The sequence below is a fragment of the Danio rerio genome, chromosome 22, assembly GCF_049306965.1.
Source record: "Danio rerio strain Tuebingen ecotype United States chromosome 22, GRCz12tu, whole genome shotgun sequence".
Classification (NCBI taxonomy): Eukaryota; Metazoa; Chordata; class Actinopteri; order Cypriniformes; family Danionidae; genus Danio; species Danio rerio.
The window spans coordinates 19,583,410-19,610,528 of record NC_133197.1 but is presented as its reverse complement, the minus strand read 5'-3'; the positions used below and the strand labels follow the sequence as shown (position 1 = coordinate 19,610,528).

Sequence of the window (27,119 nt, the reverse complement as noted above, 5' to 3'; positions counted from 1 at the left end):
AAATTAATTGTATTTGTTCCAAATGTTTACATTAAATGTACCTGTTTCCCAAAAAAATATGTATAGATTTTTTTATAAATAAAAAACAACAATACAAAATGAATTATTTTGAATACATTAAAAGCAACAAATAATAATGTTACCTCCAGTTTATCATTTGGAAAAGTGGCAGAGGGTAGATTTTTTTAGCACATTTTACAAGTATAAATAGTATAAACTGTAAAATCCAATGTGACAACAAGCCAAAAAGTTTTGCAAACAAAAGTCTTGCAAAAATGTCATCAGAACTGTCCAAGCAAGTCTGCTTGGCCGGATGAACAAACTCCTTGTGATATTTAGCAAGCCAAAGTTACATAAACTGTTTAGCTTTACATAACTCTGGCACGCAGTGTTATGGAAATGAAGTTGTTGACTTCTTTTTTACTTCCCTTGATCAAATTTTGATGCCCATCTGTTTGCTAAAAACTGCCAAACGTCTGTGGCTCGATGTAGATTAATCTATTTGGCCAAACCCTTGGTGAACTAATCCGAGTCTGATTGTTTCAGATTAACTCACGGGAGGTGAAACTCGAAGACGCGCCTCAAAATCGACAGCAGCCAAAAGACCTCGAAGCCCCTGATCATCTGTGCCAGATAGAGATCCCGACGGATGCGCGTATTCCAACAAAACAAGATATGTTATATATAATGAATTGGATCCAAATCTACTGGGTTTGTTCTGTAGGTTAATTACTTTAACCCTCTTTGTCTGTTTGTTGAGCTTGTGTTTTGTTACATGCGGTAATTGTTGTGTTGTTTTTAATTAGTGTTCGGGGCCGCGCGCCGCTTTCAAAGGCTCAATTCTGGTCTGCCAAGTGGAAATGGCAGCAAAATCTATCTCGGCCCCGTCCTATCTGTCTACATCGCTTATCTGCGCGCTAAACCAACACTTTTCTTTGGGTTTGCTCACTCTACACATGAATAATTGCCCACCCAGTAATTCTCCGCTAATGTGTTTGTTCATTCGTATGTTGCTTTTTATCAAGATGCTAATATTGTTCATCATTTCTCCTTATCGCCGCCTCAGACAATGGGATTTACTCACTGAGGCCTGACAGCAGATTTAAGGAATGACCCCCCCCCCCCCCCCCCCCACCCTATTTAGGCTTGACTGACAGGTAGTCCATCGACTCTCCAAAAAAAAAAAAGAGTGGGAAAAGTGATGATTCACTATCACTCGTCTCTCTCTCAGGACAGTGATTTACAAACTCGACCGTTCACCTCGCGGCTTATCAGAAGCTGCAGGATCTGCTCTTGTGAGCCAGGATACTGTCTGCATGTTTGCAGAGACGCTTCTTGCAGACTAAACAACAACACAGATCTAAATTGTGAAAACGCGATTGCAGTTAAGCGGTGCTTTATCGGTTTTATATGTTTAGTAGTAGATCAGGATGATAACCTGCTGCAGTGGGTTCCTGTCTTTTATTCTGAACGATTGATATCTGTAAATGAGTTTATGTGAAATATTATGATTGTTTGTGTAACTCAGATGGGCCTGAATTTTTTCAGTTTCTTATTTCGGGACCTTGTTTCAGTTTCCTGTTCTTAGCTGACAGGAGTGGCACCTGGTGTGGTTTTCTGCAGCTGTAGCCCATCTGCCTCAAGATTGGATTTGTTGTGCGTTTAGATATGCTCTTCTACCAGTCTGACCATTCTCCTTTGACCTCTGGCATCAACAAGGCATTTGTGCCCACAGAACTGCCGCTCACTGGATATTTCCTCTTTTTTGGACCATTCTCTGTAAACCCTAGAGAGGTTGTGCGAGAAAATCCCAGTAGATCAGCAGTTTCTGAAATACTCAGACCAGCCTATCTGGCACCAACAATTACGCCACATTCACTTAAATCACCTTTTATCCCCATTTTGATGCTCGGTTTGAACTGCAGCAGATCGTCTTGACCATATCTAGATGACTAAATGCATTGAGCTGCTTCAATGTGATTTGCTAATTAAAAATTTGTGTTAACGAGCAGTTGAACAGGTGTACCTTATAAAGTGGCTGGTGAGTGTTTATATAATTGTACATTGTATACTATTTATATCTGTTGATTGTTGATTTGTCATAATCTGCAATAATTAAATAACATTAACTGTCATTTATAAATAAAAACCTAAGTTAACTAATGTAATGTAGCCTTATTGTACAATCTTACCCCATATCTTTTTTGCATAGTTAAATTATTGTTGTCTATATAGTTTCTTGTCTATATAATGATAACATTGTTTGTCACAGGTATAAATATGTCTTTATAATTTAGATATCAGAATCATCATATTTCAAGTCCTTGGCATTAACATTTGAAACCCCTCCAGGCTATTATATTTCCTTTATTTAATGTGTGAGAAATTTAGAAGTAAACACACGGCTGTATATAGTCAAGGCCTACAGTAATAGCTATTTCTGCAGTCGAGGCGCATTACTCCTATAATAAAGATAACAAAAATCAGTCGTGATATTAAACAAATACGAATTTGCTCCCAGTCATATCACAAGGACGTAAATTCCCTTAGACATGGAGCTAGCAATCTTGTTCTCCCCTTGTCGTTTTGTCGCTTAATTTGTGATGTATTAAACAAAACTCTTTCCAGCCGCTGAAGTTGATGAAGCTTGATAGGAGTAATTTTTGGAGGCAGCATCACAGCTGGTGGGGCCGGACCGAGTATGAAGGACACACGGGAGTAAAGTATGCAAATATCAAGAGCGCTAATCAATTAAATGTGCGATGAGAACGCTGGAGCACCCTGATGTCACTGTAGTGATTAAACAGCTAGCCAGATGCATTGTCACTTTTTGCAGTAGTCTAAGACACGTATTTGTATATACAGATCACTGCAGTTCTCATGAAACAAACTCTAGAGCAGGGGTGCCCGAACTCAGTCCTGGAGAGCCGATGCCCTGCAGAGCTTAGCTCCAATTTGCCTCAAAACACCTGCATTTCTAGCAAGCCTACTAAGAGCTTGATTAGCTAGCCCAGGCGTGTCTGATTGGTATTGGATCTAAACTATGCCGGACACGACCCTCCAGGATGGAGTTTGGGCACCCATGCTCTAGAGTCAGCTCTACACAAACTTTAATTTCATTCAAGTGTAGATGATAAGCTGTTTTCAAACATGTTAAAGTTGCTGAGACTTGATTAAGTGGTTAAGAATGTTGTAGCTGATGTCATCAAACTGATGTCTACCCAGAAGGACCACCACTTTAAATGCAGAAGCAAATGCTCAGACCTTTTCTTCTGTGATTTAACTTGTATGGAATAATTGTTTTCCTTAAGAATAACAATGTGCACTAGTAAAATAAATATGGTAAATTTTGATTTCACATGGACTTTAAAGCATTGATCTTTACACCTCATTTAGCCAACCCAGGCTCATTCTGAAACGTAGTCCTGTGGATGTTTCTGGAGACTGCGAAATACGAAATACTTTTTGCAGTTTTTGTTTTTGCGAATCCACGAGAGGCCGTTGTGTACGCTTTTTCGGATCTAAAATGTCTCTCGCGAGTGACATTCATGCTCGAACTGTTCTCGCATAAACCCACCAGAGGCCACTGTCGAATAACCGTATGTCTTGACTTGATGTCTGAATGATCGACTGGGCGACCGGCCAATTGGCTGACCCACTAGAGGTTGCTGTTGACTGACTGTTTGACTGACTGAATGACTGACTGAATGGCCTCCTTCCCGAAACCCAACCAATTTTATTTATTGACCCCCCAACCCACTTCCCTAAACCCAACCAACAACTTTCAAAAGCAATCCAGAAAAAGAAAAGCCCTCGTCTTGTTTTTACCACGTTTTCAAATTTTACCACATTCTCACCCTGTTACTCACTTGTTCACTTAATTTTTTGGATTCTGTTTTTGTCTTACCTGCCTTCTGCAACCGCTCTTCCCCAGACAAACCCTGTTGTGGTTGTCGTGGTCAGCTCCTCTCTGTGTCTTAAGTCCGCCGATGTACACGACGAGCTAACTGGACAAACTGGTTGCGGCGGAAAAACCCTCCACATGAAGTTAAGCAGTCAGCCGGTAAGCGCAAAAAGGAACGGCATCATACCGCCCCGTAGCGTTAATTTAAGAAATTAAATGCAGCCATACTTACCTCCGGCTACATAATTCGCAGTCTCCAGAAGTGTCCATGGGACTACATTTTCAGAATGAGCTTGGGTTGCATTTAGATATTTAGTTTCCAAAGCCGCAATATGAAGGTTTTTTTTCTTTAAGAAATGTAAACATTTTTACATTCATTAGACACTCACTAGACATTTCACTTTGTAACTCCCATAAATCATACACAAGGGAAAATAATAACATATTTGCAAAAATGTCTCTTTGGTGTAATGATGGACAACTAGTAAGAGCTGTGCAGCTAAACCTCGCTACAGTGATTTTTAAAGACAAACAATTTACTTATCATAGAGACTGTGGTATTTGTTTGTTAGCATGTCTGCCAAAAAATCTGGTCAAATCCCAATAAGAGTGGGGGGACTACAGTTGGAAGGGTTACATTGGTGCCTGACGGATGGGACTGAGGGTTAGGAAAAGAACTAAAAATGGCATTAAAAGGACTAGCAACTGATGCTACATATTGTGGTCTTTAGCACCCTTGCTAACACATTTCCTTCATTTGCCAGAAACACACAGGATGACTACAACTAATGGGTTACCATTGCGCTGTGACCCTGTTGAGGGGGGGTAAGGTTAGATTAATGGAGATCAGCTTGTAAACGTTGTGTGGGCAAACATCTCTCTGGCCTTTCGAGGCTGCCTCCTATGCCAGAAATGCTGGTTTGAATCCTTTCTCAGAGCAAAGCGAGAACAACAATTCAGGATAAACTTGTCAGAGGTTTACTTGCACATCTATTAGGAGCTGGCCTTAGTTACACTTGCCACCCTTGTCCTTGCTCCGGTCAGGTAAATCTCAATCCTTGGGCCTAGAGAGCTGGCTCTGATCGTATACGTATACCAGAAATCAGTACAAATCTGTTTTGTACTGGAATACGCCTGTTTGAATCCTGTGCTGGAGAGGGTGAATGGATTCCATAATTGTTACATTGGTGCTGTTACCCAGATGGCAGTGAGGCCTCTTCAGTTGTAGTAAGGTTTACTTGCATCTCGTTGTAGCTGTCCTTAAGCCTGGGTCACACTGTGTGTTATTTGGCCATGATTTGATTGTTAGAGAAAAAGTTTAGGAATCCTAAAGATTTTTTATAATCCTAGACTAAAATAAGTGGTCTTATCATTGATTTGACATGTATGCCAACAGGCGATTTATGGCTGTTGTGATCAGATTTACACTTTGTTAAAATTCTGCTAGTGTCAGAAGATTTGAAACACTTTGCTGCAGTGTGACTTCTCTGCCAAACGTGATGATGCAATTCAAATCACTGCTAGGAACCTTTGCATGGTTTTATTATCAAGGCATATAAGCTGGCTTACTTTTGCTGTTAGGTACCATTTCAGGATGCGTGTTGCTGAATATGTCATGGTTGGATGACATCAAACTCCAGATGGGTCTTCTTTGGCATGTCTTGATTGTCATGCAGTCTGACATTATGACAACTGAGATCTTACACTGTGACATGGGGATCATGTTCATATAGTCTGACAAGCTACAGTCATAAAGGTCTATTAAAGATTGCACAGTGTAAGCCTGGCTATAGCCACACACACGACCAGTCACTCTCATCTGGGTCATGGCACCAGGTAAATCACAATCCAATGACTTTAAGAGGTGCACTAGAGGCTGAGATCTTTAGCTTCCTTTTTTTAGCACCCCTACCTCCTATGTCAGAAAAACTGTTCAAATTCCTTTGCTGGTCTAGTAAGGCAACTTAAGGGACAGGTGGGGTTAGGCCTAATGGTTAGAGAATTGGACTTTGAATCCAAAGGTTTCAGGTTCAAGTCCTGTGTGTGGGGGGATACTTTTTGCAGGGATACTTTTTTTGATAGATACGAGGCACGTTGAGCTGTTAACTTTATTATCCTTGAGGTTAGATATTCTCTGCTCGGCCTTGATGACTCTCTTGATCATACTGTCCAACTTGCCTGATATCTCGGTAATTGGATCCCATATCGTCTGTAACTTCTTTTTAAGATCAATTGACATCTGTTCGATTATAGAATTAACTGCGTCATACGATAACGTAGTTTCGTTTGCCCCGGATTATTGCCTTCTAGCTTGGCAATAGTGCTCTAGTTTTGGCATTTATTTCTTCTACCTTGAATTTGATTGCGACCAAAAGGCATCGAGAAACATCTTGATCACTTTCTTATCAATTCTGTGCACTCTTAAAGCAATTAGGGTGACTGTTTAGTAAAAGATTCAGCTATATGTTGAGCTATTTCAGGCACGTCTTGTCGCTCTCAAAGCATCACATGATCCCCCATGTGAGGGGAGTAAATAACCAGCACTCTCTTCCACCCTTAATTCCACAGCTGAGGTATTGCTCCCTGGGCAGCCCGCTGTCTTGGGTGTGTGTTCATGGGTGAAAGTTGCTTTGGATAAAAGCATCTGCTAAATGCTAAAATGTTAATGTTTAGCATTTAGAATCCAGTTCCAGGAAGACCAGTACTAGCCCTGCTCAGAGCAGAACAACGTACAGTAGAACTGGATTAGTATTATAAACACATTTTTCATGAGCCTAAGCTGCTGAACCGTTTATCACGGCGTGCAATATATATATATATAAATAAACAGGATACTGTACAGCATGTTATACTTCAATGCCTTTTAATGAATCTGCTGTGGTCATGCTGTCGATAAACTCACTTTGCCTGCTTATTTATAGACAGCAACTGCATTATTGACTACAGTCAACTCTCATAACCTTTTGTTGTCTGAGTAAACAGAAAAAGTTAAATTATGCGAGACAGCCACACATTCACCTATACAGAGTGTAATATAATGCAGACTGCATTGTTTTGTGTTTGTGCGAGTGTGTGGTACTCTTTTGTCTAAAAGTGTAATGTCAGTAGCGGTGTCTGTTTTTATTTTCTTATGGCGGCCCTGTGGTGATGCTTTATCCCTCATCCCTGTCAAAAAGAGTGATGAAAACATTCTCTGGCTGATTTATTTTATAAATCGCTTGAAGGTTCTCAAAACTTTTCCTTTTTATTGAACCGGGGGAGAACAGCTAAAGTGCTAAATAAAATATCCAGGGACTCAAAGGAAACCACATTAAAGAAATCTTTCACCATAAAAAATCTAAATTCTGCCCTCGCTTTTTTCATCTTTACATACTTTAAAAATGGCATCAATTTATTTAGTATAACACTAAAATAGAAACTGTGAATGGGCTTCGGTAGGGATGCAAAGAACAATAAGTGGTACAAGTGCCACCAGACATTTAAACAAATTGAAAAATGGAAAAAGGTTTTGATTTTGTTTATAACTTAAAATATCAAGACAAGTTTTTTTTTTTTTTTTTTTTTGTATGATTAATTAATCAGAGTGTCTTTAGTTATTCATTGAAAAGATTACATTCAAAATCAAAACTTTTTTATTTAAAATCCATTTATCCATAAATCAAACAACTGTTTTTTTTTTATCAGATAAATAATTTAAATGGGTTTCGTGTTTTAAATTTAAATTAGATTTTAATCAAACAACTGATTTGTCACAAATCAGACAAAAACTGAACTATTTATTTTGGTAACCCTTTATAAAAAAAGCACTTTTCTTTCTTACACTGCACTTTTCACCCCATAGACTTCCATTCATATGCACGCGAACGCGTCAGAGCGGAAACACAAGCTCATACGACAAGTTTCGCAGTTCGCTGCATTGTAAAGTTCAAACTTGGTGAATTCTGACCTGTGAATTCACATCACATGGTTGCATGAGATCAATCAAAGATTAAAATGCCACTTTTCACAGGGCCGTATAACAAAATTTCCCCCGCACAAACTTTAGTGTGACCGCAGCATAATGGTCCATTAGTAAATGCTATTTAATGTGTATAGCTAACATTATCTTAGTATGAATGCTATTGTAAAGCATTTATTGATCACAGTAAACATTAACTAATGCATTATTAAAATCTAAAGTTGTGCTTGTTAACATTAGTTAATGCACTGAGTTAACATGAACTAATATTTTTTACCTAACTAACATTAACAAACATGAATAAATACTGTAATAATTGTGTAACGAATAGTTTATTCATGTTAGTTAAAAACAGTAATTCATATTAACTAATGGACTTATTTTAAAGTGTTATCTGATTTTTTTCCCACGAATAAGACAAATTAATCGCATTCATGTTCTGATTTACCACAAATGTAAATCAGACATGAATCATCATGAAAGCGCCAATGACATATAGCCAATATTTTCACGAAAAATAAACTAGGACACACTTTTCAGCCTCCTGTGAGTTTAGAAATCTCTATATGAGTTGCACATGACATATGAACGACAGTATAATAAATTCCTAATGCATTTATGTACATTTTTATTGGTAAAGTTTTGTTCCTTGCCACGGTCGCCACTGGTTTGCTTGGTTTGGGACTTGTGGAGCTGTGCGTCAATATATTTACTCTTCAGTGTTTGGACTTCCAGCAGTGAAATTTAAACCACACTGAACTGAATTAAACTGAACTTCAACTCTGAACACATAAATTGAATTGAATTAAATTTTAAGTGATTGTAAATTTGTGGGAATTAGTGAATCTTCAAAAAAAAAATTAAAATTAAAAACCAAATGTGAAAATATGCCTATTCTGATTGATAGTGTGTATTACTGTTCCACTGTTTCCGCCTATAAGCATTATTCCATTCAGCTGTCAACCATCGGACAGCCGCAAGGGTGTATTTTAAAGCATGCTACCAAAGCAGCGCTCATGGCATAAATATTAAGGTGAAGCACACGCAGTATTAAATTCATACAGGTCAGCTTCGTACATTAATCCTGTCCAGTCAGACTCCCCCACCAGTTCAGACATCACAAGGAGCACTGAAGGACCTCAAGGCCACGTCCATGTGAGCGTGCTTGTGAATGCGTCCAGGAACGTTATACCAGCCCACCTTCGGATCGGAAGATTCCCTGCAGGCGTTGTTGAAGGCCCATCCTGCCCTTTTATTTTCCAGTTCAGGGCCTTCTTTTTTTGCAGATAAATGCTCTCCGATGTAACGTGACAGATGTCACAATGCATCGCCTCTATTTTGATACATACCCTCTGATCCTGCCACAAACGATAAAGAGCGTGTACGGGGCCCAGACAACATGCTGACACTCGTGATTATTTTAGAGCGCATCACAACTGCGGCGAGCCGGCCAGGTTCCTGAGTAGATGAGGGAATATCAATACGTGCGGGTCAGAGTCACCGAGACTAAGAGATTCTCAATAGACACATCCATCCCAATGACATATATTCAAAAAGATCAATGCGCTGATAAAGTTGTATAGTTGGCTTGGAGTCGGCCTCATGTCCCTTTTTGCACCTGACATTCACCGGGATTTGTTTATATTTAAACCCAATGTGTACCTTGATGTTTAACCGACTTCAAATTGGCATAAGATCAAAAAACACATGCTAATCGATTTGGGTCCATACACAATTCTATTTTTGTACCCCATCCTCTTTCCCATTGAAACTGAGTGTAAAGGGGAAGGGCTTCAAAATTTACCCCTAAGAAATGGGACAGCTCTACAACCCCTGCACGCGTCATCAAATGTCATCAAACTTTGAAAACACAGTTATTTATTTACACCTTACTACTGTACATATGAGATTGACGATCACGACTGCTGTAGTTACTCCAGTTGCATTTTTTTTTGTATTTATCTTCAGGAAATCACCGAAGTCTTCAAAATCATGTTATTACGCCGTTATGAGTGTGTTAAGACATATGCTTGTTTGTTGTAGAAATTTGTAATAATGACCAAAAATACTAGGGTGCATAGGGAATTGATGGAAATTAAAAGGTAAAAAAAAAAAAAGAAAAAATGCCAAATGAAATTTTAATGATTAAATTATATATATTGAAAAAGATTTAATAAACAACCAAACATTTTGAGATAAAAAATATATAATTCTGAAGTACAAGTATAACTGTATATATTTATTTATCGTATATTCATTTAATCAAATATTTATTACATTTTAGCTAGATTTAAATGTCACTAAATATGATTTTGAAATGTATTTGACACTAGCTAAATCGTCATATAATATATAATTGTCATATTTGACTGAATATAATAACAGAATATATATATATATATATATATATATATATATATATATATATATATATATATATATATATGTGTGTGTGTGTATATTCCCAAATGATGTTTAACAGAGCAAGAAAATTTTCACAGTATGTCTGATAGTATTTTTTCTTCTGGAGAAAGTCTTATTTGTTTTATTTTGGCTAGAGTAAAAGCAGTTTTAATAAAAAAAAAAAAAAACTATTTTAAGGTTAAAATTATTAACCCCTTTAAGCTATATCTTTTTTGCTAGTCTACAGAACAAACCATCGTTATACAATAACTTGCCTAATTACCCTAACCTGCCTAGTTAACCTAATTAATCTAGTTAAGCCTTTAAATGTCACTTAAAGCTGTAAAGAAGTGTCTTAAAAAAATATCTAGTAAAATATTATTTACTGTCATCATGACAAAAATAAAAAGAATCAGTTATTAGAAATTAGTTATTAAAACTATATGTGTGTGTGTGTGTGTGTGTGTGTGTGTGTGTGTGTGTGTGTGTGTGTGTGTGTGTGTGTGTGTGCGTATGTACAGCAAAAAAAAAAAAAAAAATGCCTGAGAATTTCTTTGATTTTCACTGTTTTATTTTATTATTGAAACTAACACCATAAAAGTATGATCTTTATTTCCCTTTTACTTTTTAAAAGTGAAGGAGGTACACTTTCTTAGCATCAAATAAAATGAAACCAAAAAGCTTCTTAGATAACATTAAATGTATTATTGTAGTATTTAAACAATCAGAAATAAAAGAACAATTTTGTTTTATATGGAACTTAGTTTCAATCAACTTTCAAGTATTTTTTATTAATAATGTGACAGGGCTTAATTACATTTAACGATTTCTTAAAACATGAATTTTCCACTACCGAGTGAGGTCTTATATTTTCATGTACCGATCGCCTCGGTGATGTGTTTTGCACTGTTCAAATCTGTAGTAAGAGCCTGTCTGAATACCACAGGAATAGCTGTTCGTAGTGTGCCTCATTTTAGTTTTATTCTTTTCCTAGTTATTGACACACTGGCGTGATTTTGAAATGTATGACTGGTACATCATTTGGGATGCCTTGTTGAACAAAGCTACACTGAAAACATTATAATTTATGCACTTTATTCTCCTTTATCTTTTCAGATATTAGTCTGAATCGTTTGGTTTTGTAATGCATACCAAACCGAAAGCCTCGCACCGAATGGTTCAATACGAATACGCGTATTGTATGTATATATATATATACATACACACACACACACACACTCACACACACACACACACACAGACACACACACATTTTGTCAGATTTAGATTAGGTTAACTATAACAACACTGTGTCGACCTGACCATAAACTAAGCAAATTCACTTTGGATAAAAATTCTGGGTTTTTCTTTTTAATAGCGAAATTGCCCTGTAAATGAATGAAAAGATTTATTCAGATTTCCTACTGTGATTCATTTATACGAGATGTCCTTGGCCAGTATCTCCAGGCATGGAGCTCTTTATAATTTCATGTTAACATTCAAGATTTCAGCTCGAAGAAAGCATTATCTATAAACACAACCAATTAGCACAGACTAAACACAAAAGCCGATGACAGCATCTCACGTTGCTTTGGTTTTCAGGTCAACCGTAGCTTTAGTCTCAGCCTATCTCCACCCTCCAGAGTTTGGTAGAAACTCTGTCCGCTTCTTCCCATTAAAGCAGGCCTCTAAGCAGGACAGCTTAGCGCTATCACCTCAGGCCTACCCTACCATTTCCAACACGGGGTTGAACCCAATTATCCCCCAAATTAAAATGAACAGACTTGGCACGGGGAACAATTACTGCTGCGACTCCATTCCGCAAGCTAAATGGGCCAAGCAAAAGCAGTCCCTGTTTGCCGGTCCTGGCCGAGGCCCAAAAGTCTGAGTGCTATTTGGGCTGTGCTTACAATAGTAATGTATGCGGGTAATGGCTAGGTTAGGGGTGACGCCAGTCGTTTGATTCGTGCTGTTTTTCTTTGCTTCAGAAGACAGGAAGCTGTTCGTCGGAATGCTGAACAAACAGCAGACGGAGGAGGACGTGTACCGTCTTTTTGAGCCCTACGGAGTCATCGAGGAGTGCACTGTGCTTAGAGGTCCCGACGGAAATAGCAAAGGTGGGTTACGCCACTTTTTATGGCATGATGATATATTAATAGTCAATATGTCAAAAGGAACACTGTTATGTTGACTGAGGATGTGTTTATTTGATGAAATAATTAGTGCAATCTAAGGAGGGATTCCCTTGACTCCATTTTCAACCAAAAACAAACAAAATAAGTTGTTTATTCACACAACAACAGCGTATTTGGCAGACCTGAAAACAAACTTCTTAATGATTATATATGTATATATATATATATATATATATATATATATATATATATATATATATATATATATATATATATATATATATATATATATATATTACAACAATCATAGGTCTGCCAAATATGTATATATATATATATATATATATATATATATATATATATATATATATATATATATATATATATATATATATATATATATATATATATATTTTTTTTTTTTTTCTTACTGTATTTTTATCAAATAAATGTAGCCTTGGGGAGCAGAAGAGATTTCTTCCAATTATATTAACAAAAAAATAAATAAACAAACAAATCAACAAAGAGATAAATACTATAAAATGTTACCTGAAGTGGGTGTTTATTAGACTGTCATGAAACCTTTCTTTTAATAGAAGGGTGCTGAATATCAAAGTTGAGGATCCACATACAGTTTATTAAACAGACAATGGTCAGACAGGCAATGGTCAAAACAGGGGCAAAAAAAAAAGCATACAGGTAATCAAAAATATGTATGTCATATTTAACTGTATATATTTCGATATATTCAATGTATGGTGAAATCATTGGAAACAATAAAAAAGGCAAAGGGTCAAAAATACGGCTTCAATACGGCATGACAAGACAAAAAAAAAAAAAAACACTTTGTGGTGTTACAATAACAAAACACAAAGAAGTGTGTGTGTGTGTGTGTGTGTGTGTGCTGAGTTTATAGTCCTGGTAATCAGCCAGAATAAGTTTCATCTGAATGTATGTCTTCATGAGTGTGATTGATGAGTGTGATTATTGTCAGCTGTAGGGATTGTAGATTGGCGCAAGGCATTATGGTAGTTGTAGTTCATGTAGTGGCAGATGTGTAGTTCTCCAGCGATCTGCATAGGATTGCTAGTGATCGTGACACATGAATGTGAATGAGCTTTTAAGTTTGCTTATGACAACTGTCATTGAGTGTCATTCACACAGCAAAAGTGACATTGTGTGAGATGTCTATGTTATAACAACTTTTCAACATGACTGGTCATAAATCTGTATCTGTCATAAACATGATTGTCAAGAGGCCATTATAATTGTGTCATGATTTTTTTTTCAAAAGTGTCATTAATATTTTTTTTTTCTTGACCATAACTGTTGTGGAAACTGAAATGTCAGTAAATATTAATGATGCTGTTATAAAATTATTTTACACTTTGAGTATGGATATTTTAATGAGAAATTTTATTGACAAATTCAGTTTGTTCCACTGAAAAAGGTGATTTGAAAAATATTCACGAGTTTTAATGGCATCATGACATTCATGTTTATTACAGATTTATGCCCAGTTATGTTATCTTGGAAAAGTCATGTTGTCACAGCAACGACATCTCAAACAATGTCTTCTTTGCACTTAAAATCACAAAACTGAGCGAATGTTACTTAATGAAAGTTGTCATAAGCACACATGAAATCTCCCTCATATTCATGACTTGCACCATATCATGATTATACACTTATGAACACTCCCTGTTCTGTATTTTCTGAAAAAAGAATCTTTTCAAGAAAAGAAACACCAATGAGTCACATGATTCGTAAGCCATATCTTAAAAGTCCTTATAATATATAGCTACCAGTAACATGTTACAATGTAACAATGCTAGAAACAAAAACATGGAATTAAGTTCCTCTCACTTCACAACTAATACTTTAAATATAAATTTTTAGTACATGAGAATTTTGACAAAACAACACTTAATATTTTAAATGAATATTAAGTCTAAAACATTTTTATGTGAAACTGTGGGAAACGCACTATAAAAATAGCTGCATGCACTCCATGTTACAACTATAAATTAACTGCTTATTCGTTAATTCTAAATGTTTCTTCGCCTATAAAATGAAAATCTTCATTTATTTATTTATTTATTTATGTATTTATTCATTCTTCTTTTTTCAGAAAATAACAATTGGTTAAAATTACAAATGTTTTCATTTCTTGATATGGGAAATCAGGATTATTCCACCAAATATGTATTTCTCAATCCTTCTAATAAAACAACCAAACAAACAAAAAACATTGTTATTGTGTTGTCTAAAAATAAATATACACTCACCAGCCACTTTATTAGGTACACCTGTCCAACTGGTCGTTAACAAATTTGTAATCAGCCAATCACGTGGCCGCAATTCAATGCATTTAGGCATGTAGACATGGTCAAGGCGGTCTGCTGCAGTTCAAGCCGAGCATCAGAATGGCAAAGAAACGTGATTTAAGTGACTTTGAACATGGCATGGTTGTTGATGCCAGTTGGGCTGGTCTGAGTATTTCAGAAACTAATGATCTACTGGGATTTTCAAGCACAACCATCCCTAGTGTTTACAGAGAATGGTCAGAAAAAGAGAAAATATTTAGTGAGCTGCAGTTCTAGTGGCCTAAATGCCTTGATGCCAGAGGTCAGAGAAGAAGGTGTGGGATTTGTGATGGTGTAATGATTCTTGAACATGACAATGATTTCACTGTACTCAAAGGCCTCCACAGTCACTAGATCTCAATCCAATAGAGCATTTTTAAAATGTGGTGGAATAAGAGATTCGCATCATGGATGTGCAGCTGACAAATCTGCAGCAACTGTGTGATGCTATCTTGTCAAAATGGGCCAAAACCTCTGAGGAATTTTCCAGTACCTTGTTGAATCTATGCCACGAAGGATTAGGCAGTTCTGAAGGCAAAAGGGGGTCCAACCCGCTACTAGTAAAATGTACTTAATAAAGTGGCCGGTTAGTGTATATGTCTAAATATATGTCTAAAAACATGGCACCTTTTTAACATTTTAAGCTCTAAATGACAACATTTTTATTTTAATTTTAAAAGTAATGTAATCAGTAACACAAAATCTGACGCGCCTATAAATCATAAATCCAGAGAAGCTGAATATTTTATTTTTTTCAAAACATAACTGTACGCAATCCTCAATCAATTTCTGGCAGACGAAATCAAGTTCCTCCCTCTATTATTCTTCTCTTTGTGTACTCTCCTAAATACTAAAACTTAGCGTTGACATTTCGCTCGGTCCAAAAACCAACAATTTGTCACTCATTGAACACAGAAGACTCTTCAGAGACGCAGAAAAAGCACACATCTGAGCGCTCAACTTTTTATAGACTCCATTGTTTGGCCAGCGAGGCCGCAGGGACAGTGGTAGACACTAATACAGCCTGGCATTTGGAAAAGCACAGTGGGAGTCGCCGTTCTTCCCTCGCCAGTCGCACACAAATTGCTGGAGGATTATTTCTGCTACTTAGGGGGGCCGATCGGTGAATATATCCAGTCTTATGGAACAGACCAAAGAAGATAGACGTCATAACAGTCACCGAATAACTGTTTCATTTACACTACTGGAAAAAAGGTTGTGATATTCTGCACTCAGTAAAAACTGTAAAATTGTTAAATAATATTAGAATTTAAAATGATTTTACCTCCTGAATATAGTTTACACTTTAAATTATTCCTGTGGTTTGGTTATTTACACTACTGGGATAAAAATTGTGACATTTTGCATATTCTGCATTCATTTGATTTAAAGTACAGTAAAAGCTGTAAAATTGGAAAATATATTTTTTAATTTTGAATAATTTTGCCTGCTGAATTTAGTTTAAAATACAATTTATTCATGTGGTTTATATATATATATATATATATATATATATATATATATATATATATATATATATATATATATATATATATATATATATATATATATGTTTATGTATATATGTATGTATATATATGTATGTATACATAAAGCATATTCTGCATTTGTTTGACTGAAAATACAGTAAATAGTGTACAATTGTGAAACTTATTAGAATTTAGAATAATTTTATTTGCTGAATATATTTTTACATTGAATTTATTCCTGTGGTTTTGTTATTTACACTACCGGTATAAAGGTTGGGATATTCTGCATTTATTTGATCAAAAATACAATAAAAGTTGTAACATTTTTTGATGATATTAGAATGTAAAATAATTTTATTTGCCAGATGTAGTTTGAAATGTCACTTATTACAGTTGTTTAGTCTTTCACATTACTAGGATAAAGGTTGTCATCAGAAATGTGGCATATTCTGCTTTTATTTGATCAACAATACAGTAAATTTTTTTGAGGAATGTTGTTTACAATGTACTTATTTTTTCTGTGGTTTACTTATTTACACTACCAGGATAAAGGTTGCGATATTCTGCACATTTAGCATTTGTTTGATAAAAAATGCGGTAAAAAACAGTAAAATTTTGAAATATCATTAAAATTTAAAATTATTGCTTAATGTAGATTAAAAGTAGTTTAAATGTTTTCATCAGAAATGTAGCATATTTTGCTTTTTTTTTAATCTAAAGTACAGTAAACGCTGCAACATTTTTTGACATTATTAGAATATAAAATAATTTACTTGCTGAATAGTTTAAAATGTTACTTATTAATGTGGCTAAGTCATGTATACCACCAGGATAAAGGTTGCCATCGAAAATTCTGCATATTCTGCATTTATTTGATAAAAAATAAAGTAAAAGCTGTAAAACTGGTAAATATTTTTAGAATTTTAAATAATTTTACTGGCTGAATTGATTTTAAAATATACTTTATTCATGTGGTTTAGTCATTTACACTGCCAAAATGAAGGTTGTAATAATCTGCATGTTCTGCATTTATTTGATCAAAAGAAAAAAAAAGTACAGTAAAAGCTGTAAAATTGGTTAATATTTTTAGAATATTAAATAATTTAACTTGCTGAATTTAGTTCAAAATACATTTTTGTTGTGTGGTTTAGATACTTACACCGCAGGGATAAATGTTATGGTCAGAACTAAGTATATTAAAAAAGCATAAAAAAGTATATTCTACATTTATTTGATAAAAAAGCAGTAAAATTGTGGCATTTTTTTAGAAAATAATTACTTTCTAAATATAATTTTACAATTTAATTTATTACTGTGGTTTGGTTACACTAATGGTATAACGGTTGTACTTCAGACACTCTGCATTAATTTGAAGAAAAACAGTAAAATATTTTTTGAATATAAAAATAACTTTACTTTGACGATTTTATTTTAAAATACAGTTTATTCATGTGGTTTAGATGTTTACACCACAGGGATAAAGATAGTGGTCAGAAATATAAAATTTAGCATATTTTGCATTATTTGATCAAAAGTACAGTAAAATTGTTCAATATTATTTTATTTTAAAATCATTATACTTGCTGAATGTAGGTCAAATTGTCTGTAACTCCTGTGGTTTAGTCATTTACACTACCAGAATAAAATTTGTAAATTTGAAATTAACAAATTCTGGATTTAAAAATAATAAAATCAAAAATACAGTAAAACTGTAACATTGTGAGTTCAATTCTTTAATTTAACTTTTAAATCTTTTGCTTGCTGAATGTTGTTTATGATACTTTTTTAGTTACTTACACTAATAGGATAAAGGTTGTGATATTTTGCATATTCTGCATTTATTTGATAAAAATGCGGTAAAAAACAGTAAAACTGTGAAATATAATTAGAATTTAAAATGATTTTACTTGCTACATTTAACATAAGAGTCATTTATTCCTGTGGTTTAGTCATTTACACTCCCAGGATAAAGATTTTTTCATCGGAAATGTGGCATATTCTGCATTTATTTGATCAAAAATACAGTAAAATTGTAAAAGAAAAAATAGTACAATTAAAATATTTTTGAAGAATGTTATTTAAAATTTAATTTATTCCTGTGGTTTAGTAATTTGCACTAAATAAAGATTGTAATATTCAACATATTCTGCATTTATTTGATAAAAAATGCGGTAAAAAACTATAAAAATTGTAACTATCATCAGAAATTAAAATGATTTTACTTGCTACATTGAATTAAAATGTAATTTATTCCTGGGGTTTAGTTATTTACACAATCTGGAGAAAGGTTGTGGTCATTTTTTTAAACAAGCATATTCTTCATTTATTTGATCAAAAAATACAGTAAAACTGTAAAAGTTGTGAAAATGTATTTACATTTTTTATATATAATTTTACTAGCTGAATGTCATTTATTACAATTTACAATTTAATTTATTCCTATTTCGTCATTTATACTATACCGGTATAAAAGTTGTGGTCAGAAATGTAAAAAAAGAAAAAAAAGAAGCATATTATGCATTTATATGTTCAAAAACACTGCAAAAACTGTAAAATACTTAAAATTGTTCTTATGCAAAATGCATCTTCTTTCTGAGTTTAATTTGAAATGTCATTTACTCCTGGGGTTTAGCCATTTACACTACCACGATAAAGGTTTTAGTCAGGGATTTTATAACAAAAAGTAGCATTTTCTGCATTTATTTGATCAAAAATACAGTAAAAGTTATGCAATTATTTTTGCATTTAAAATGATTTTACTTGCTGAATGTAGTGTAAAATGTTATTTATTCTGGCTGTTTAGTCATTTAATAAATATATCTTAAACATAAATGTTGTGATGAGGATGCATATATTTGATCAAAAATACAGTAAAAAAACTTTAAATGACTGTTCTTGCTGGATGTAGTTTAGAATGTCATTTAGTTTAGTCTTCATTGTGACATGTTACTCATTTATATATTAATCATTTGCTCAAGGAACATTTCAGTATTGAAACTTAATAAAGTACCATTCAATAAGTACCATTCCCGTATTTACTTTGACTCAGCAAGAGCACATATAACTGCATGTAAAACATTTGTAATGTAAACACAATATATTTTATTCCAAATCAATGTTATTTTAACTTTCTTTATAAATAAAAAAACAAAGTAAAAGGTTTCACGGTTTCCACATTCATGTGTACAACATTGCTATTTATTAGAATCATTTTTAAAGATTCAATACCAATAATAATCAATCATAACAAAACAGCAAATCAGCATACTAGAAAGATTCCCGATCACTTCCAATCACAAGATTTAGGAATCACTGAAGACTAGAGAAGATAAAATAAATCAGTTTTGCATAATAAGAATAAAAAAGACATCAAACAAGAAAACAGTTTTTTTAAACTGCAGTAAAATTTCAAAACTTTACTGTATAATAGAACAAAATAAATGCAATGTCAGTGAATTCTTTCAAAATCATTTAAAAATTCAAATCTTAGTATATCTCTCTATATATATATATATATATATATATATATATATATATATATATATATATATATATATATATATATATATATATATAAGCTGCATTAACACAAACCCTTAATATTTTATCAGCTTCTTCAACGATTTGCAACCCGACTGCTCTCAAATCCCAAATGGCACGATGAATATCAGCAGCCGCGCTTAAAAATGTTATCAATTATCCTGTATTTAGTGTTTTTGTTTGCATAGATGGGCATGTGGCAGTAAATAGCCCGCTTTTTGAGTCTCTAGAGGAAAGGTTTGCTTACATTGGAGGGTTTTCTGCCTGTCTCTAGTGTTTTAATGTGCTTTTCTACACTGTAGTTAAAGGGTTTCTGTGTGTGTGTGTGTGTGTGTGTGTGTGTGTGTGTGTGTGTGTGTGTGTGTGTGTGTGTGTGTGTGTGTGTGTGTGTGTGTTTTTCTCCATCAGGCTGTGCTTTTGTAAAGTTCTCCACACATGCTGAAGCTCAGTCCGCAATCAGCGCTCTGCACGGCAGTCAAACCATGCCTGTGAGTACACACTCCTCCAGAACACACAAACACTCTAAAAAACAACAAAAACCCTCTTATTTTCTGGCCTATTTTCTTTCTTTGCTGTTCTTCTGACAGACGGCAGCTGCAGTGACTTTTATACATGTGTTTGAATTGCTTTTAGGGTCACTGCATTACTGGAAGGGTCATGCAAAAAGAAATCTTGTTTCTGGTTCATAGAAAATGCTGTCTTTGTAAAGTTTCATTTTTAAAGTGTCAGTCTGTTGACTTCAGCAACAATTTCTACAGATATCATGACATTTATTAGGATTGATTGATTGATTGATTGATTGATTGATTGATTGATTGATTGATTGATTGATTGATTGATTGATTGATTGATTGATTGATTGGCATGACCTTTTTCAATCAGGTAATATTTATTATCCACTAAGTTAATTCAAAGTGTTCCTTTTTTGTATTAGGTATGTTTTTAAAACCATATACAGTATAACCTAATATTTTTATTATTACTTTAATATTTACACTATTACATAATATTTTACTATTATTGATTATAAATATTAATTTATAAAGGTCATTGCATAAAGAATAACACTTTATGACATTTTACAATCACTCAAAAAATTTAGTTGGACGTTCATTGAAACTTATTTAAAATGAGCTGAAATAACACAATTCTTGAGTTTTTTGAGGGGGAAACTCTTTGTTTTAAGTTTAATCCACTTAAATTAACATGAAGGAATTACTAGCTACTTAATTCCTTTATGTTGTCTCAACACAAATCAATTTTGTAAAACCATTTTTTTTACAGTGCACTAAAATAATGGTTTCTTGTCTTATAAAAGGTCATGATTTTAAATTTTGGTTGTTTAGATTTTATCATATTAGATTTTACCATTTTAGATTATATATATCGTTGAAATCTGAATTCATAAATTCCCTATAAAATTTATTTTTAAAATATTTAAAATTTAATACAACTGGGTAGGTTAGGGTAATTAGGCAAGTTATTGTATAACAATCATTTGTTCTGTATACAATCGAAAAAATCTAGCTTAATGGGGCTCATAATTTTGTCCATAAAATGGTGTTTAAAAAAAATCAAAAATGTTTTTATTTTAGCCGAAATGAAACAAATAAGAGAAAAAAAAAGTTTTTTTAGACGTACTGTGAAAATTTCCTTGCTCTGTTAAACGTTATTTGTGAAATATTTAAAAAAGAAAAAAAAAATTCAAAAGGGGGCTAAGAATTCTGAATTCAACTGTGTGTGTGTGTGTATATATGTATACATACATACATATATATATATATATATATATATATATATATATATATATATATATATATATATATATATATATATACACTTAAATTTCAGTCTAGGTAGCTTAGTAGTTGTAATGTTAAACTTTATAACTCGTATAACAATGACTGCCTAAGACTTTGCAGCTGAATGAAGGCAAACCAGGCAATTAAATCGATTCTGCGCAAACAAATAAGAAAAAAAAATCAGTCACTTCAACTCTCAAACTGCATATTTGGCCATATTGTTTTGTTGAATAGCTGCATTGCCAGCATATCAGCACGTGGCCTTTGTCCGGCCGTCTCAATCTCGAGGACTGGACGCTGAGCCATAAAAAGCCAACTATTCAGCACAGTCTGTCTGAATCACACAGCCATTCAGTCACAAACCCATTGTTCGGCTTTCAGAAGTAGCTCACACACTGCTGTTTTATTTGCTAAAAGACGGTTTACTCCTGACAAAATGATGGACTGTCAAAATGCTTTTTAATATGTGCTTTTATCACAATAAAACTATTTTAAAGAGGTTTATACAACAAAATATAATTCAGATGTGTTTTCTTTTTTCTATGCACTACCATGTGATCCCAAACCTGTATGACCTTATTTATTCTGTGAAACGTACATGGAGATATGTTGAAGAATGCTCTGCTTATTAAATGATCAAAAATTGATAATGATCAGCTGAAATATGTTGGACCTAATAGGACTTTTATTTTGACAGAGATGCGAAAGAAGATTTTTTGAATTATACTTTCTAATTTAGCGAATATGTGAAACAATATACATTTACTTGCAGCAACTGTTTTGCATTCGTTCGTTACGTTAGCATCTTTTTTTTCTGTTTGGGCTGTTAACAATTGTGGATTTTTGTTTTGACAGTGCAAAGAACTCTCTCTATATATATTACTCCAGCAATCTCCAGCTAAACTCCAGGTCTACCAATACATCAGCCAATAATTTTATTTATTTATTTATTTTATTTATTTTTTGTTGAGAATGGCTGCTAAGATTTTGTATTTTGCCAGTGCTGGAGCCTGGACCTTTATTTTGAGAGTCCTGAGAATGCAGAATTTTCAATTTATTTATTTATTTATTCATTAAGAGGAATTTGAGCCTTGGTTGATTTTTTTTTTTTTTTCACATTCAAGGAACACAATTGTGCAAATAGGATAATTTTACAAGTCCCCGAGGGTTAAACAGTTTATACTCTCCAGGTCTGGTAGGCAGCACTTTTAGCTTAGCTTAGCATAAATCATTGAATCGGATTAGACCATTAGCATCTTTCTCCAAAATTTCCAAAAATGTTTCCATTTACTTTCCTGTTGCTGCTCGATTCATCTACAGTTACATCATGTACTTAGACTGCCTAAAATAGAAAAGTTGCTATTCTTTAGACTGCTATGGCTAAGAACTATACTCTCATACCTGTATAATTAGAGTAATCTATGCTAAGATAGTGCTCACATCAGACCCGTAGAGTGATTAAAACATAAAATACTCAACTGTTTAACTCTATAGGGGAGTTGTAAAATGAGCCTTTTCCTAAAGAAGTGGAGTGTGCCTTTAAAAATCAGTGGTTTACCAATATTCCACACAATGTATGTCATTTTTTTTTTTACATTTTCGACAACTGCCAATAACTTTTTCTGTCAGTATGATCCACGCTTTTATACTGAAAACGCAGTTGTGATAGTATTATTTTACAGTTAATGACATCATTTTCACATTTTGCTGAACTGTCGCTTTAAGACAAAGAAATACGCAACTAAACAGCGCGAGAGATGCATCCACCTTCTGATCTGCTCTCGGTATAACCTTTAGGGTCAAGCAAGGTGCAAATGATTCAGGGGGACATTGAAATGTAAACCACAGTCCTAAAATCTTCAGCGCTCAGACATCTCTCTCTCTCCCCTCCGTCCTCTCGGGACATTAGGCAATAGACTTGTTTACCTCACCTTTCACCACATTGACTGGTGAATTATTCATTGGCATGTACTGAGGTGGGAGTGGAGGAGAGAAAAAGAGAGAGAGCGCGAGACAGAAAAGTAGAAAGAGAGACAGGGGAAGCTCACGGGGGAGGGATGGAGAAGGTTTATGTTCATCTCGGAAGGTAAATTGATTATGGAAAACCTTACCGGCCTCCATTCTCTCGAGTCTGGAGTTGTAGAAGGAGGGGGTCGCGACTCGCGCGGCTCACAGGTGCCGAAGTGAGATGTTTAGCCCAGATAATGGAGTTCTTCTCAAGGCAGGTCTTGATGAAGCACTCATCCATCTGCAAACTCTTCAAAAAGAAGCCGCGGCGAACTTAGCGAACACCCACCAGCCTCTCACGCCCTCAGCGCCGCCATCTGAGAATCACATGCTTATTGAAGTAACTCTCGCACAAGACATGATGTGATTTATAAGTTGAAGTCATACGTAATTTATTTTCTGCTGTCAAAACAAAATTCTCTGATAAAAATGGTAAGCAGTCAGAGTGTGTTGGATGTTTAATTTAGAACTTTGCGTTGCGCGATTGGAATAAAGACTGCACCAGTAGTAATTCATTGTTTTTTTTGGTGTTTTCATTTACAAAAACAATAAATTAAAGTGTTAGTTCACCCATAAAATTATGTCATTAATTAGTCACCCTTGTGTCATTCCAAACCCCTGAGATCTTTGTTTGTTTGTCTACGGAACACAAATTATGATATTTTTAAGAAATTTGAGAGCTCCCTCATCGTCCATAGACAGCAAGGTTCCAAACTTAGGCACATAAACTCATTATGTGCACATAAAACAAAAATAATGACTTTATTCAACAGTTTCTTCGTCTCATTATCAGTGTAAGTACAAGAGTGTGCCCTATACTGACACCGAGGTTAGAAATCTGTTGAATGAAGCCATTATTTTTGTTTCATGTGTGCACAAAATTATTCTTGTGGCTTGATAGTTATGTAAATATTCAGAGAATCACATGCTTATTGAAGTGACTCTCGCACTAGACATGATGTGATTTATAAGTTTAGGGCATACATCATTCACTTTCTGCTGTCAAAACAAAACGCTCTGGTAAAAATGGTAAGCAGTCAATGTTTAATTTAGGCTTTGACGTTGCGTGATTAGAATATTGAATGCAACAGTAGTAATTTGATGTTTTTCTGTTTTGTTTTTTACAAAAACAATTTATTAAGTGTTAGTTCACTCATAAATTAAAACTTTGTTATTAATTAGTCATCCTCTTGTCATTCTAAACCTCTTGGACCTTCGTTCATTTGTCTACGGAACCCAAATTATGATATTTTAGGTAAAATTTGAGAGCTCCTTCATCCTCCATTAAAAGCAAGGTTCCCGACTTGTGCACTTAAACTCATCGTTTGCACATAAAAGAAAAATAATGACTTTTTTTAAACAGTCTCTTCTCCTCATTGTCAGTATAAGTACAAGAACGAGCCCTATACTGACACTGAGGAGAAGAATTGGTTGAATAAAGTCATTACTTTTGTTTTATGTGTGCACAAAAAAAAAAAAAAAATTCTTAGCTTGATAGTTATGTAAATATTTGGAGAATCACGTTTATTGAAGTAAAATTAAGATATTCTTGGTGAAATTTAAGAGCTCCCTCATCCTCCATAGACAGCAAGGTACCTGAATTGTTCAAGTCCAGAAAAATACAAAAAAGCATCCTCCAAACAGTCTGTATGCCTTCAGTGATTAAAGCGGAACAATATTAAACTATGAGAATACTTTTGTGTGAACATTATACAAATTCTTCTTCTCATTGTCAGCATAAGTACAAGAGCGAGCTCTATACTGACACTGATGAGAAGAATCTGTTGAATAAAGTCATTATTTTGCTGTGTGTACAGGGCAAATTCTCGTAAATATTCTGATTGAACCACTGAAGACACACAGACAATGTTTTTGGTGCCTTTCTGGAATTTGAATGAGTCTGGACCGTTGCTGTCTATGGAGGATGAAGGAGCTCTCAGTATTCATCGAAAAATAATTGTAATTATTATATTAATTTTTATTTTCCGAAGTTAAACAAAGGGCTTGGGGGTTTGGAACAACATGAAGGTGAGTAATTATTGCCAGACTTTTTATTCTTGATTTAACTATGCCCTATAAGATTGAGATTTCATTGTGGGCGGGGCTATATAGCTTTATGCAATTCTAACACTAAAGCAAAGCAGTAAAGAGTATGAAGGATCAGATTTACAACATCGGGTAATTCTTCAGACTAAAGTCAAATATTGGCAACCAAACATTGATCCAATCCGATTTAGATCCATGTTTAATTCGTGTAAAAAAAAAGACTATTAATTGAATTTCATTATAGACAGGGCCTGAGACACAGCATGCTAAAAATACCCAAAACATTCAAGAAATCCTTTAGCGACATGCTAAGAACTACTCTAAACTGAGTTTTTTTATATTTGTTTTGCATGTAGAGGTGCATGCACCTATTTTTAAACGCGTTTAGTAAAATTGCATCAAAATTTTAAATGGAGATACCAAGATGCACATAGATTTGAAAAACGCACATAAAAACGTATACGTGTAAAACTGATTAGGCGAAACCTTTTATCCTATTAGACAAAAGTAGATAAACTACAACAGAACAGCCTTATCTCATGAGAAAATTTAACTATTCTAAGTTTTGTAAGTTTAGTGGCTAATTCGTACAAAAATGTACGATTTTAAAAACAAGGCGTGGCACCCAACCCCACCCCTAAACCTAATCGTCATTGGGGGATGAGCAAGTTGTACTAAACTGTATGAATGAGATTGTACAAATTCATACAAATTAGTCACTAAATCAAAAAGTTACGAATTGCCGTGTGATTGTGTCGTATAGAAAGACATATACTGACTACATAGTATGACATATGAAATGTTGTTTGGGCCATTCTAAAATATTGCAGCCCAAAATTCATCATTAAAATGATCCAGAATTATTATTATCAGTACTATTTTGAGTGGCTGCAATCCAAAAGAGCGGCTTGCGCCTTCAAAAACCACTGCTTGTTCATTACGTTTCGTCGTCTGAGATGCAAGTAATTTTTTATATTAGAAAAAAGGCCCACTGTGGCTTCTCCTGCTGCATCATATTCTATGTTTCTTTTTGATATTTGGTAGCAGTTAATCACAAAGTCACGTTTTTCATCTCTTTGACTCATTCGATGGAAGCGGTGCTTAATTCGCAAATATTTAATGCGATATTTCAGTTTGATTTACATCTCTGGATTTAAACATAGTTATTGATTTGTACGAATCGTCATGAACGGTTAAATACTTCATTAGTTATCTACATTTGACATGGCCTGAGTGTGAGTAAACAAACAGCAAAATTTTAATTTTGAGCTGATCTGTCCTTTCAATGCTGTTGTTATAATAAAGATTACCATTCGTTGCTTTACTCGCAATCCAGCATCCATCACATCCCCAGTTCACTCTTTCTTCGCACCAAAAGCAGCTCGTAGTTCTTACAGTAAGAACTCCAGTGAAGAAATGACTGCTAATTCATTTTCAACAGGCATGCACAAAGCAGTCAGCTAATGAT

At 34.3% G+C, this 27,119-nt stretch overlaps 1 protein-coding gene across 2 annotated transcripts in view; it reads left to right on the top strand.

The window, feature by feature from the left end:
• Nucleotides 1–27,119, top strand: part of celf5a (cugbp, Elav-like family member 5a) — a 373,513-nt gene that overhangs the window by 266,379 nt on the left and 80,015 nt on the right. For both annotated transcript variants that reach the window (NM_001130788.2, NM_001431119.1), the window contains 2 exon segments: nucleotides 12,254–12,382; nucleotides 20,205–20,284. In NM_001130788.2, coding sequence (NP_001124260.1) covers nucleotides 12,254–12,382; nucleotides 20,205–20,284 — 209 coding nt within the window.